This window comes from Squalius cephalus, assembly GCF_949319135.1.
Source record: "Squalius cephalus genome assembly, chromosome: 7".
In the NCBI taxonomy this organism is placed as follows: Eukaryota; Metazoa; Chordata; class Actinopteri; order Cypriniformes; family Leuciscidae; genus Squalius; species Squalius cephalus.
Genome location: NC_137128.1, coordinates 38,460,140 through 38,475,700, shown reverse-complemented (window position 1 = coordinate 38,475,700; position 15,561 = coordinate 38,460,140). Strand labels below are relative to the sequence as shown.

Sequence of the window (15,561 nt, the reverse complement as noted above, 5' to 3'; positions counted from 1 at the left end):
TAATAAGTTCGGAGTACTCATAACTATTGTTTATTTTTATCAAATTAATTGAATTGAGGTAATCGGTGTCCTCAAATGTTTTGAGTTAGCTGAACTTGTTGAACCCGTTTAGAATGTATAATGTAAACAGTCTTTATTCATATGAAAATACTAAAAATCACACACAAACCATCAACCATCTTATTCGTGTGTTTATTAGCTTCTTATTTCAAGAAATGTTTCTTTGGTAGGTTCTTCACAGAGCACAGGGCAAGGAAATGTACAGGACAGTGTCATGCAGAACGGCAGGATTATGGTTATGTTGACTCACGTACAATGATTGACAGCTGTAGAGATCAAATGAACGCGCGACAATTCATAAACTGATGCAAATTAGGGAGGAGAGACAGAGCTCGCTCTGAATGCTCTTTCAGCTCTTCAGATCGCATAATTCAGTGGGAAATAAATAAAAAGGGTATTCTATATGACAAAATATTTTGCAAACGTGATAATAAATCAATATTTCTCCAAATATGCACACTTTTGAACTAAGTGCACTAACGGACTCTGTCTGCATGTATGTGAACACAAATAAACCGCAGTAGACATGAGTGAATTCATATGAGTGTTGATATTCTATTTCAAATATCATACATTACAGATTGATTATTTTGCTATCCTGACATAAATTAAGAAATTAATGTCACTGCAACCTTTTATCATAAACAGAGGTCAAATATCAAAGCTGGAGTCTTCAATCTTTCTAATGATACTCAAGTTTGTCCAGATAAAGTAAGAGTGTGATGTTTTAAAATGCATTGAATCTGGGGCCATCTGCTATCTTTGCCTAAAGGGATTAAATATTTATATCTAAAACACAAAACCACCACACAATAGCAGAGGATAGCCTCATTGAATCATCCTGCTCGGTAAATTAATTATTTTCAAGGGTTTTGCATTCGAAATCATATTTAAACTTTATAAAATCATTAAAATAACATTACAAATGACTTTGTCAAAATGTACCTCTTCAATTAGGCCTATTCATTTTATGCATCATATTTTGCAATCTCACATTATGATTGCAATGACACCTGAAAATTATATTTTAAATGGGAGGCCTGAAATAAGCATTTGTTTAAGGAACTCCAATATATGTGCAAACAATTGAAGTTTCTTAGTATACCCAACAACATTTTAAGGCAGCCAGGTTACAAATTATTTTGTGTTGAATCAGCTAGTTGAGGCCACTATCACAAGGGAAAAATGAAATTAGAGGCTTATAACTGATCTGATGTCAGAGCCCAACCCTCATGTGTCACACACAAGAGTTACAGATGAAATAACTGAGCAACCCAATTCTGTATTCTGAAGTTTATTTATTTGTATGAAAGATTTGACCAAGACAGATTCTAAATATAGTAACACATTGCAAAACTAATCCGAACCCTATACCCGAACTGAGCTTTGACAGACACAATAGCACAGTACCTTTCTGCAATGGTCGAGATTCAGAGATATTGGCTCAGGACAAGCTCTGAAAAACTCAGCTGTGATCTGAGGCAGTAAAAGTGACAATGTCTATAGTAACAAATGTAACTAACAAAATATATGTTACAGGTCCCGGGCAGTCGGGAGGACTGTAAGCAGTTTAAAAACTTAACAGTAAATGAGAGAGAGAGAGACAATAGTTAGTGGTTGCTTAAAGGTCCTCTTTGTTATCTTTTAATCAACATTGTACTTCAGAGTCATTAAGACACTTTGAATCACAGGATTCATAAATACGTTGAAATACATATAACATATAGATACTTAAATCAAATCACAACAAATAAGTAAATAAATAAATCAAGAAACCTTAACCATATAGACATGCTCTAGCTAGCCTAATTCACACAACTGGCTGAAATCGTAAGTATACACGAATGGACTTCTTTATGACAGAAGCATGTATGTATATGATATATATGACATTAAAACATGTAAATAAACATTTGAAATGAGAGAGAGAGAGACAATAGTTAGTGGTTGCTTAAAGGTCCTCTTTGTTGTCTGAGGATGCACCACAATCGTCACGGCAACTCCACTCTCTCAACTGCCAACCAGAATTCGGAAGATGCAGCTGAGCTGCCCAATGTAAACTACTCACTACAATAATAAAACTTATACATACAAGTAAACTGAAATAGACATGTGTAGGTAATAAAATAAAGAAAGAAAGAAATATATACAAACAATCCTGTGTTACAGATACAGACAAATCTGTGTTACAGATCCTGCCTACATTACGGATACATAATAAATATACTTTCTCTGTAGTTGTGTTAAAATATATATACCTAGTACGGACACAAATATCTTATGACTTCAGGCTCTGTAGAGTCTTTCACTCCCACTCTGACAAAGAACAGGGGCTCCTGAATTCCTGTCCAAACTCACTGATCCATTTGTTAGCAACTGAAAAAAATAAAATAAATAAACAGTAAGAAAAATAAACGTATTGTTACCGTTAACCTTTAGCTTTCAACTGTCCGCTTTTTTTCCTTCAAATTATTCATGACTAAATTGTTTTTCAACTGCCATTAAAAAAAAACAACAACAAAAAAAACATGTAAAACACCCCATATGGTGTGAATGTTTGGTTTAAGAACACTATAGAATATAAAAAAGGACAATAAAATCTGTCACGAATAAGACAGTTTTAAATAATTAGTATTTTGATAAAGCTACAGTAGGCTATAGAATGTCTTATGAATCTGAAATTAATTTTAGATATATTAATATACATTTATTTATACATAATATAAAGGATAGGATACACAACAAAAGTTCCAAAATAATGTCATCAAATCAGCCAGTTATATTTCAGATTTATCTACCTATTTATTTAACAACTTACCCCATTTGTTACCCATTAACACAGGGCATCCAGCGTGCCGTGTATTCCAATTCACTTCACCATTTCTGTGGAGATTGTACCAAAACACGGCTGAACCCTGCAAGAGCAGAGAGAGGATGCTGAAATTATTCTACTATTCTACTATATATATATATATTAGTACTTAAAATATCCTTGTATAAATCACAGAATTGAGGGTTTACCTTTTTCGGATGCACTGCAACTCCAACTTCAGGGAACACAGTGGCGCCCCCTATCTCCACATCACTCATCTACAGCAACAAAACATTCATATGGATATTTACACAGGTAATATTAATAGCTATTATAGAAATACTGTTTAATGCCATTAGGGAAAATTGTTTTTCTGACAGCTGCACTTACACTGTCAACTTACATAAATTAGGAATGTAGCAATCCTGTCATTCTCCTGCTCCTGTGAGGTCAAACATTCTTTAGTTAGTTTGTAATTATTTGACTGGTCAACATGTAATCAGCTCTCAATGACACAGAATACAGAGGTTACATTTGTACTATTAAAGCCTGCAAGCTTTTTCGAGCCATTGGTTCATTTGAAGAGAATGACTTACAGCCATAAAACCAACTGTAAAGTGTTTGTGTAGGTGTCAGGCATGATGCACACCTTTTAGATTTTTAATAAAATAAACTGTCAAATCATGTGTAAATATTACTATTTTTGCAGTTGATTTTATGAGTGCAATTCTCTTCAGATGCTATTGAAGTTAGAAATGTGTATACCCATGTCGTATGTATAACTTTAGAGACGGTCCCTAAATTAGCAAATATCGAACATCCAGTGTCAAGCTAACTTTATGCAAATGTGAAATGTTTTGAATTTAAATATTCACAGCCTACATATACAACCATGTTGAATTTCAGCCAATAAAAATGCAAGCCCTAAAAATACAATGCATTAAAATGCAAGCACAGTTAATGCAATGCATTTTTTTTCAAATAGTGCAATTCAACAAGCTTTCTGTTTCAAAAACATTTGCCATTATTTATATTATGGCAATTCAATTTATTTTGTTTATTTTTATTAATTTTAAGTGAATCATTTAATTTTATTTAATTAATTTATTACTACTAAATCCAAAACAACCAAAGGCCATTAGAGATTCCTGAGGGAACCAATGGCAAATTCTGTGTTTATTGATGACATGTCTGTACAGTGAACTTACCAATGCATCAACATGCGGTTCATATCTTCCACCAATCCCATAATTCTGAACCTGGAAAATGATTGCATCACTTATGAATCGCTATTGAAATGGAAATATACTGATATACTATAAGCTCCCAAAGCTTACTGTATGCCATTCCTTGGCAAGAGATACTGAAAAGCAGAGCAAACCAATGTTCCCTGCAAAATATGGGGTTTCTTTATTTGCTTGATTATTTAGTTAGGCAGTGTGCAATGTCCATGTTTACTGCAAGGCATAGCTGGCATTAAAGAAAATATATGCTACCTGTGCATGAATCATGATCATATGCTTTCTTTCTTACTGTGACGTACAAGCAGTGGTTCAGCGGTTTCCATGGAGAGTCCCGTAACATCTGCAATCCTCTGACTGACACCAGCTTCCACAGGGTTATTGCGTAGAAAAACACTGAAAATATCGTGATGATTTTTCTTTGTGTTTGACCAAAATGGTTTATTATTATGCCAAATACTGCTAACTCTCATATTAAAGGAATAGTAGGCTACACCAGGAATTTTTTTTGTATTAAAAAAATTATTTACCAAACATAATGTAAGGTTATGACAGAATTTAATTTTTTGGGTGAACTATGCCATCAATGAGGTGATTTTAATAAATATTTATTATACCTTTGAGAAACACGGTAAACTGAGACTCTAGCTTCTCCATCTTCATAAACGCCTGATCTAGAAAGCTGTAGGCAACAAGCAGGAATGAACTGTCAAGTATAAATTTATGTATGGATAAAAGTATGTGAACACCCAAATGCCACACTTCTGTTTGCTTTCTGAGCATTTTGTTTCAAAATCATTGATTCTGATTTTGAATTGAATAGGCCTGCATGTCAGCAGTTAGGGCTGCGATTTATCCCAAATGTGTTCAGTGGGATTCAAATCTGGGCGTTCTTCCACACAGACCTCAATGAATCATTTTTAAATGGACCTCACATGAAGCACACAATTCTCTACAACCGAGGTTTAAATTTGTAAATTTTAAGTTTCAATGTACAAACTTTGACATTTGACTTTCATTCCAGACTGGTCAGAAATGATAAGATTGATTTTATTCAATCCATAGTTTAAGATTTCTCTTAAGGTTTACGCATCAGGTAGGCTATACGGATAGGGGGATAGAATATAGCCTACAGTTTGTGCCAGTGGCGATTTCTTTAAGACTGCAAGGGAAGCTCGGCTTCAATGTCAAAAAATGAATGGTCAAATATGTAGGCTACTATTGTATTAACATTTTATTGACAAAAATGCGTTAGAAAACGTTCGTCTCAAAGACGAGTTCGTTCAGAATCAGTTACATAGCCTACAGAGGGTCGGCTGACTCGATTTCCTTCTCATACATTCCCGTAGCGTCAGTGCATTTGACTTCAATGGGGCTGCTTCGAACAGTTTTTTTCAGCGCTTCGAAACTAGATGGTCATTGGATAAATGCTGCGATTATGTCCCGCTCATGGAAGCTCAGCTTCTCTGGGGGTGAATGAGGAGTGGGCTGGCCTGGACTCCGGGCTTCCGCGTGATGATTGGAGGGTCTGTCGAAAGGCTGCGTCTCCTTTTGACTGACAGCGATTTCATACGATAAAAAGTGGCTGATGTTGAAGCTGTTCGAGCTCAGTCACATCGCGGATTTTTCAAAGACAAACTGCTGCAATCTATTTCTTGATATTTGCTTGTCGAAATTGCTTGCCAATTTTTATAATACATTTCACACAATTATACATTTATACCTTTATTATATTTTTACTTATTATATTTTTTATATTATTATTATTAGTAATAATTCAAAAATAATTATTAAAATAATTAAAAAAAATCTTATTATTAGTAGCATTATTATTATTATACTTTATTATATTATTATTTATACCTTTATAATATTATTACATTCATTTTTCACAGAACATTTTTTTGAAAAGGAACGTAGAATTTACGTATAAATAAATGAATAATTTTTATGATGTAGGCCGAAAATGAGCTTCCCCTCTTTGAAAGACCAGCAGCCGCCACTGGTTTGTGCAGTATAAAAATCATTATGTCTATACAAAGTCCCCATAAAATATGGAAACCAAACATGTGTGTTTGTGTTAGATATTCACTTGAGGTCTAGAGATATTCTTCAGGATCTCTATCTCTCTGTCTGATATAATGTCATGATATCTGATGATGCGAGGCTCATCCCACTCCACTTCCTCTTTCACTGGTGCATACATCAGTCTGGGGTTTCCTCCACCTGTGCTGTACCTACAGGACAGCGCCCTCTGCCTCTTGGAGATCTGATTTGATTAAATATAATAAACTTCAAATCAACACACAAATATTCACAATGACTGTTTGTAATTTCATGTCAAATAATGATGTAAATTTTAGCACTTGCCCTCTCGTCAACCTCTCCTCTGCACAGTGCCTCATAGTTACTTGACTCCGTGTTCAGTGTAAATATTATGTCAGGGTTGCTCTGTAAGTGAAGGAGTCTGTTCAGCTGAACTCTGGCTTCATCATTACTTGGATCTGAGGCAAAGATGTTTATGACTTGAATCACAACAATTTAACAAAATTGTCTGCCAAACTCACATATAAAAATATTAGTATTAAACTTCATGTCACCATGACCTCACCCAGATTTAGAAGCTGTTGGCTGAAATATATTGCCACAGACAGGCTGCCAAAATGATGGGCTGAGTGACTAAGAAAACGGAGCAACTCTTCCACAGTAGTGGTTGAGTTTTCTGTTAATCTGTCCAGACTGTACAGAAACCAGAGAAAGGCATGCTGGAATTTGTCCTCGTCATAAGCGACCAACCCTACATCTAAAGCTTCATCTGCATTTAAAGACATTTCTGTGAAATGTGAAATGAAAGCATAAATCAGATTGGAAAAAGTGAAACTCTCAGTGAAACTGCATTGGTGCAAAACTGCAGGACAGTTTACCCTTTGTGATGTCTTCTGGGTGGAGTTTGTAGATCTCTTGCAGTCTGATCAGTCCTGAAGCTGCACCATACAAGTCCTCCAGCTGTGGGATCTCTAGGATCTTTGAGTCCAACTCATTCTGATACTCTTCACACTGAGTAAGATTCGGCTGAATGCGTTTTTCAATATAGATTAAATCATTTCTCATTTGTCTGAGGAGTCTGTAAGCTGCCACAGGGTCTCTCACAGCTTCCTCTGGGTTCTCAGAGTCGGAGTATGAAAGCAGAAGATTCGGAAGAACACTGGATGAAGACAGAATACTGAATAGTCAAATATACAGTCACTAATAATATGATTTAACGGTTTATCACTTTCGACCAATAGGTGGCACAATTACGAAATGTATGTAGTGTGGTCAGAGTGAAGTGACAATAACACATACAAAGTTTGGTGACAATATGTCAAGGCATTGCAGAGATAAAGCCTGAATAGTAATTTTGGCATCATGCCTCAACTTTGTTGCTACAGTATACGAAAACGGTTTTGTCTATCGACACGAAATCCACAAAATTTTATCGGCACGGTCTAAAAATGATACGATTTGATTTTGGTGAAAATCGGATGAACGGTCTAGGAGAAGTTTGAAAAAGTAGGTTTTAAAAGAAAATAAACATGGTGGACAGGAAGTTTGGCTGACTATGGCATAACCCAAGGAATATATTAAGACCAGTGTCATTACAATAGGCAAATTTATTCAACAGTAATTAGCATTTTTGGAAATTTTGTTATAACTTTTTTACCACAAGGTGGTGCTGCCCCAAAACTTTTTTAGTAGGCTACCTTCAAGGCATGGTGCCAATGACTCATACAGAGTTTCGTAACAATACGCTAATGTGTTCATAAAGTATAGCATTTTATATCACAATACTGTATTGACGTCAATGGCAATTTCATGTTTTGTTCTATTATAGCGTCAACAAGAGGCACAATCCTACTATTTTTTTTGTGTGTCCTAAGAGTGAGCCCATACATGTGTGTCAAATTTTGTAAAAAATATATCATTTCGTTTTGGAGACATTTATATGTATAAAAAAAAAAACATAAAAAATGACCCACACCTGACTTTGTTTGCTTGCCACTTACTATTAATATTTTGACATTTGAGCATTAGCGTATAGCCAACAACCTATGTTTCCAAACTCCTGACGGTGGTTTCGTCTCGATCGGTCGGCTCGAACGGTTTCGAAGATATTAAATACAGCATTTTGGTACAAAATTCAAAATGACCGACACTAAAATGGTCGATATGGAAAAATTGGATATTAGTCGACTCGGCATGATGCCCTTAATCTAACAAGACCACTTTAATGATTTTAGGACAAACCGTTCAGAAGTTGTAAGCAAAAAAAAAAAAAAAAAAAAAAAAGGCACCAAACCGTGCATGTCATAGCCTACGATAAAAGCATTGTGGAGATATAGCCTTACTTCTGTTTTCGCACGCGCTACGTAAAATAAGTATGTGCGGTATTCTAGAACGATTTGACGAATAAACATGAACTTTTTGTCTGCATGGTCTGAAGATGATCTGGTTCAATTTTCGTGAAAATCGGAGCAACGGCCTAAGAGGAGTTCGAAAAAGAATTTTTTTCAGAGAATGCCGGACAGATTGTCATGACGGGAAATGATGTGATAGGATGCAATCGAATCAGCTTGAGCTAAGGAATCAAATTTTGTTTCTAGCCCTTATGGTTCAAAAGTTATTAGCATTAATATGAGTGAAAATTTGGACAGTTGGTGGCACTAGAGGGATTGAGTTAGAGACTCCAAATTTGCCCTCTATCACTGTGCCAAATTTCAGAGCGGAAGAAGAAGAAGAAACTGCTATTATCGCGGCCAAACGCAAGAAGACGATAAGAGATGCCAACATGGCAGGGAATGTCAGCCCAACTGCAGCAAGGAGCAATTAAAGACATTTTAAGATGATTTTAGGCAAAATAGCTGAATAATAATATATACAGCAACTAAAAATATGATTATCACTTTCGATCAATAGGTGGTGCAGTTAAGAAATCGATGTGATGTGGTCAGAGTGAAGTGCAATGACACATACAAAGTTTGGTGTCAATATGTCAAGGCATTGCAGATATAAAGCCCAACTTTGCTGCTGCGGTATATGAAAATGGTTTTGTCTATCAACACGAAATCCATAGATTTTACTCAGCATGATCTGGAGATGATACGATTTGATTTTGGTGAAAATTGGAAAAACGGTCTAGGAGAATTTAGAAAAAGTAGGTTTTAAAAGAAAATAAAGATGGCGGACAGGAAGTTTGGCTGACTATGGAAAAATTGGTATCTATGTTTCCGGCATAACCCAAGGTATCTATTAAAACCATTGCAATAGGCAAATTTATTCAAAAGTTATTAGCATTTCTGGAAATTCAATTATAACTTTTAACCAAAAGGTGGCGCTGTCTCAATTTATTTTAGTAGCCTACCTTCAGGGCATGGTGCTGTTTGGCATTAGCATCTAGCCAATGACCTATGTTTCCAAACTTCTGATGGTGAACTGGTTTCATCTCGATCAGTCTAACGGTTTCGAAGATATTGGCAAATGGTTTTTAAGTCCTAAATCACAATGCTACACAAACCATAAGGTGAAACCTAACATGTTTGATATCGTTGAACTTGGCAAGGATTCAGGAATCTAACAAGATGACTCCTGTGAAAATCAGTCAACCACACCCAGAGTTATAAGCATTTGAACATTTAATTTTACCACTAGGTAGCGCTGGTCTGGTGCTGGTCGAAACTTCTCAGGCTCCTTCAGGGCACCCATACTGAGTTTCATAATGATATGTTCATGCGTTGATAAAATACAGAAATTGTCGACTAGGTGTCGATTTGGAAAAATTGGATATCATCGACTCGGCATGATGCCCTGAATCTAACGAGACCACTTTTATGATTTTTGGACAAATCGTTTACACTGCAAAAAAATGTTTGTTTGTTTTTAAATACAAAAAAAGTATTTTTGTTTAGTTTCCAGTCCAAATATCTAAAAATTCTTAAATTAAGATGCATTTACTAAAGTAGAAAAATGCCATAAGATATTATGTCTTGTTTTCTGAAATAAGTCGAAATTAAGTGAAAAATTATCTGTCCATGGGGTAAGAAAAATGGACAGATAATTTTGCTTGTTTTAAGCAAAAACTCACTTAATTAACCCGCTAATTTTGATTTATTTCCCCAGAAAACAAGACATAATATCTTATGGCATTTAATGCATCTTGATTTAAGAATTTTTAGATATTTGTACTGGAAACAAGACAAAAATACTAAGTAAGAAGAGCATTTTTTGCAGTGCATAAGTTATAAGCAAAAATACCCATTTTTCGTATCTCCGGACCAGTAGGTGCGCTGCACCGAAACACAGCATGTCGCCTCAGGTCATGCTTCTGATGACATGTACCAAGTTTGGTCTGAATACGATATAGCGTTGCGGATATACAGCCTTAAGTCTGTTTTTGCAAGCACTACGTAAAATTAGTTTGTGCAGTATTCGAGAACGGTTTGATAAATCAACTTGAATTCCATAACTTTTTGTCGGCATGGTCTGAAGATGATCTGGTTCAATTTTCGTGAGGAGTTTGAAAAAGTAGTTTTTTCAGAGAATTCAAAATGGCGGAAAGATTTCCATGACAGAAAATGACGGCATAGGGTGCATTCGAATCACCTGGAGCTAATGAATCAGAGGAAAGAAGATTTCTGTTTCTAGCCTTTATGGTTCAAAAGTTATTAGCATAAACATGAGTGAAAATTTGGGCAGGTGGTTGCGCTAGAGGGATTGAGTTAGAGACTCCAAATCTGCTATGGTGACTGTTCAGACTGTCCTCTATCAGTGTGCCAAATTTCATAACTTTCCCTCAAGCGGTTTTATGGGCTGCCATAGACTTCCATACAGAAGAATAATAATAATAAGAACGGCAACAATTTCAAGAGGTGCCTACACACTTTCAGTTCTTGGCCCCTAATAAGATAATAAGAACGCCAATGATTTCAATAAGTGCCTACGCACTTTCAGTGCTTGGCCCCTAATAAGATAATAAGAACGCCAATGATTTCAATAAGTGCCTACGCACTTTCAGTGCTTGGCCCCTAATAAAACAACACATTGATCTTGTAGTTTAATGGTATATTGGGAATAATAAATGTTTTCACCTCTTCATAGTCTCTACATTTTCAGCATCAACACACTGACTGAAGAGCTTCAGAAGGTCTTTCGTCTCCCCATACAGTTGTGCAATTTGATCTATAAAACAATCTGCACTTAATTGTCAAAAGGCATTTGATTTATTAATTAATACAATTTTACATCATTAGAGTTAAAATGAAATAGGTTTATTAGGTAAGAAACTAAAGAGAGAGTTATTATTATTAAGTCAATTATGGAATAAAAAAGTGAAAGAGAGTAAACTGTTACGTATGAGTGCAATCAGTGCATCAGTGCTGAAATTATGGCAAAATGAAATGAAAACAAACAACCAACTTGTCATGACAACAGTGTAAAAAGAGTTGGAGAAATATAGACAAAAGAAACAATAGCATTAAATTATTACTAATTTAAAACTATATATATAAAACATAATGAATTGATATTGAACTGAAATAACCTGTTGATGAGAAGAACTCATGTCCAGCATCAGCACAGACAATCCAAAAACACATCATAAACACTGTCAGTTTCTTCACTGCCATTGTCAGACCTTCAATATCTCAAATCGCAACTTGTGTGTGTCTATCTTGCAGTGAAATTGAGCTTAAATATATAGATGCACACCTGCCCACATGTCACCATTTCTCAGTATGCCTAATTTGCCTATTATCTGAGAACAAAAACAAAAGCGAAAATTTACATGAGTGCGTTTCAGCGGGCTGGTTGCAGGAACAAGGAAGCATAGAGACAGGATCTATTCTGAGCAGCCCCCCCCCCCCAAAAAAAACAAAACAAAAAAAACATAAACATGACAATAATGGCGTATCACAATATAGATTTGTTTCTTGTAGTTACTAGGCTACGAATATACAGGGTGGGCCATTTATATGGATACACCGTAATAACATGGGAATGGTTGGTGATATTAAAGTCCTGTTTGTGGCACATTAGTATATGTGAGGGGGCAAACTCCTCAAGATGGGTGGTGACCATGGTGGCCATTTAGAAGTCGGACAAACAGGACTTTAATATCACCAACCATTCCCATGTTATTACGGTGTATCCATATAAATGGCCCACCCTGTACTTTGAAACTTTGATGAGATGAAACTTTCATGTTGTACAGTTGGAGATAACAAAGGGTATAATCGTGGAAAAGAAAGACATACATCAATGCCTGCTCTAACAATGTTGTCTAACAACTAGTCAAACTTTACTACTGGCATAGTGTCCTTTTTGTTTTATTGTTGGAAGAACGCTGCACTTACAACCACACCTGGATCACATGTAAGTCTGACTAATTCAGAAACTAAAAGTAAAATGAATGATTGCTTACATTATTTTCTCTGTGTTACTGAGCTTAGGGATAATAATGATCACACTACAATAATGTTTGTATTATAATATGCATAAGTAAGATTTTCAGCAATAAAACAGGAAGACATGGGTAATTCACTAAGACTAGTTTGCTGAAGTTAAACTTGTAAGTGAAATGTTTCCCTTTGGTCTTGTGTAAAATTTGCCTGTGATGATAAGCAGTAGGCTCTGGCCTGCATTGTCACGACCCGGCCTAGAACTCAGGTCTCTGGTGTACGAGCTAGGTGGTAATACCACTGAGCCACCAGAAAGCAGGGGTAGGGTCCAATCGAAACACAGGATACGAGGTCTCAGGTAAGAAGGTTTAATAAACAAAAGATGATGTCAAAAATTCCAACAAAGGTTCTTCTCAATATGGAGGTATTAAACAAAAGGAAGAAAACAAAACAACAACTCCACGAGGGGAGAAAAATAAACAGATGCAAGAGAACTTCTTTAAATAACTTAAACAAAAAAAAAAACCTTACTATTTCACAGGGTCTCAAAAAAATCCTAAGAAACTCAGGGCGCCAGGCAGACATCTCATGCAAAGACCAAGTAACAAGGGAGAACCAAGACAGAGCTTAAATACACAAGGGGAAACAAGGTACAGGTGAAGATGATTACACAAACGAGAGACCACAGGTGAGTGACATGACATCTAGTGGCAGAACTAAGGAAACAGCAGTCCCAAATGCTGACAGGACCCCCTCCCCTAGGGACGGCTCCTGACGTTCCTTCCAGAACACCCCGGTCTACGGGCACGAAATTCCTGGATCAAGCTGCGGTCCAGGATGTCCTTGGTCGGAACCCAGGAGCGTTCCTCTGGCCCGTAACCCTCCCAGTCCACCAGATACTGCAGGGAGTTCTGGACCCTTCGCGAGTCCAATATCCGGCGGACCGTGAAGGCTGGCTGGCCGTCAATGATCCTGGGGGGCGGAGGGGGTCTGCGTGGGGGGGCAAAAGGAGAAGACAAAACAGGTTTTAACAAAGACACATGAAAGGTAGGGTTAATTCTGAGGGAACGAGGAAGGTACAAACGGTAAGACACAGGGTTTACTTTCCTGGCAATACGGAAAGGGCCTATGAACTTCTGGGCAAGTTTCTTAGACTCAACCCTAAGAGGTAAGTTCTTGGTAGCCAGCCAGACCCGTTGGCCGGCCCGGAAGCTGGGAGCCCTTTGTCGATGACGGTTAGCCTGATGCTGGTACCTCATGGAGGTCTGGAGAAGCGCACGTCTAGCCTTCTTCCAAGTCGACTGGCAGCGTCGGATGAAGTGTTGGGCAGATGGAACACCGACCTGTGCCTCATCCTCAGGAAACAGTGGAGGGAGATAACCAAACTGACACTCGAAGGGGGACAGTCCTGTGGCAGATGATCGGAGGGTGTTGTGGGCATATTCTGCCCACACGATGAAAGTAGACCATGAGGTGGGGTTGTTGGCCACCATGCAGCACAGGGTGGTCTCGAGGTCCTGGTTGACCCGTTCTGTCTGGCCATTAGACTCAGGATGGAACCCAGATGACAAGCTGACAGACGCCCCGACCAATTTACAAAAGGCCCCCCAGAATCGAGATGAAAACTGGGGGCCTCGATCGGAGACGACATCCTGAGGAATACCAAAGACTCTGAAGACGTGATTCATCAGGAGTGTGGCAGTCTCCTTGGCTGAAGGCAGTTTGGGTAAGGGAATGAATCGGGCTGCCTTCGAGAACCGGTCCACAATAACCAGGATGACAGAATTGCCCTGGGATGGGGGAGGCCTGTGATGAAATCCAGAGATATGTGAGACCACGGTCTATGGGGAACAGGCAAGGGTTGTAGGAGTCCTAAAGGCCGCTGGCGCCTTGACTTCCCTTGGCAGCACACTGGACAGGCCTCCACAAAGCTCCTTACGTCCTCCTTGATGGAAGACCACCAGAACCGCCGCTGGAGGAAATCCAGGGTACGTGCAATACCAAGGTGGCAGGTCAGGGGAGAGTCATGACCCCACTGTAGAACCCGGGCTCGGACAGATCGAGGAACGTAAAGGCGACCTGGGGAACCACCTCCTGGGTCTGGTTCTTGGGCTTGGGCCTCACGTATCTCCCTCTCCAGTTCCCAGCGCAGCGGCGCAACGATCCTAGCCTTTGGAATGATCAATTCTAGTGACTTTTCTTGTGACTCAGGAGAGTAAGCTCGGGACAAAGCATCTGGCTTGACGTTCTTGGTGCCAGGCCTGTAAGACAGAAGGAACTGAAAACGATTGAAAAATAAAGACCATCGAGCTTGGCGAGGATTGAGTTGCTTAGCCTGCTGCAGGTACTCAAGGTTCTTGTGGTCTGTGAGAACTTGGAAAGGATGTTGAGCCCCCTCAAGCCAGTGGCGCCACTCCTCCAAGGCGAGCTTCACCGCAAGAAGCTCCCGATCCCCGACATGGTAGTTGCGTTCCGCCTCTGACAGGCGACGAGACATGAAGGCGCAAGGGTGCATCCTACCGTCCTCCCCTCTCTGAGAAAGGACGGCCCCAACTCCCACGTCCGATGCATCCACCTCCACCACAAAAGGTCTTTCAGGATCAGGAACTGAGAGTATAGGTGCCGATGTGAAGCGACGCTTGAGGTCACGGAATGCTCCTTCTGCCTCTGAGGACCAGCAGATCTTGGTGACACCTCCCTTAGTCAGAGCAGTTAAGGGTGCAGCCACCAAGCTGAAGTTCTTGATAAACCTCCTATAGAAGTTAGCAAAGCCGATGAAGCGTTGAACTTCCTTGACTGTCGTAGGGGTAGGCCATTTCAGGACTGCCTCAACCTTCTTGGGATCCATCTCAACATGACCTGGGGTGATGATAAACCCGAGAAACTGAGCATGGGTGACGTGGAACTCACATTTCTCAGGTTTCACATAGAGATGGTTATTCAGGAGGCGTTGAAGAACAGCACTGACATGCCCCTCATGCTCCTCGAGAGACCTTGAAAATATTAATATGTCGTC

At 38.5% G+C, this 15,561-nt stretch overlaps 1 protein-coding gene across 1 annotated transcript; it reads right to left on the bottom strand.

The window, feature by feature from the left end:
• Positions 1 to 1,340: 1,340 nt before the first annotated feature.
• Positions 1,341 to 11,884, bottom strand: LOC307161718 (prolyl 4-hydroxylase subunit alpha-1-like). Its single transcript, XM_079876625.1, has 13 exons — positions 11,690 to 11,884; positions 11,238 to 11,328; positions 7,038 to 7,318; positions 6,725 to 6,946; positions 6,484 to 6,617; positions 6,206 to 6,382; positions 4,731 to 4,795; positions 4,416 to 4,509; positions 4,081 to 4,131; positions 3,276 to 3,314; positions 3,082 to 3,150; positions 2,879 to 2,975; positions 1,341 to 2,436 (listed from the first exon to the last, which is right to left on the bottom strand). The coding sequence occupies exons 1-13, from the start codon at positions 11,772 to 11,774 to the stop codon at positions 2,366 to 2,368; spliced, it is 1,476 nt and encodes a 491-aa protein (XP_079732751.1). The 5' UTR covers positions 11,775 to 11,884; the 3' UTR covers positions 1,341 to 2,365.
• Positions 11,885 to 15,561: the final 3,677 nt, after the last annotated feature.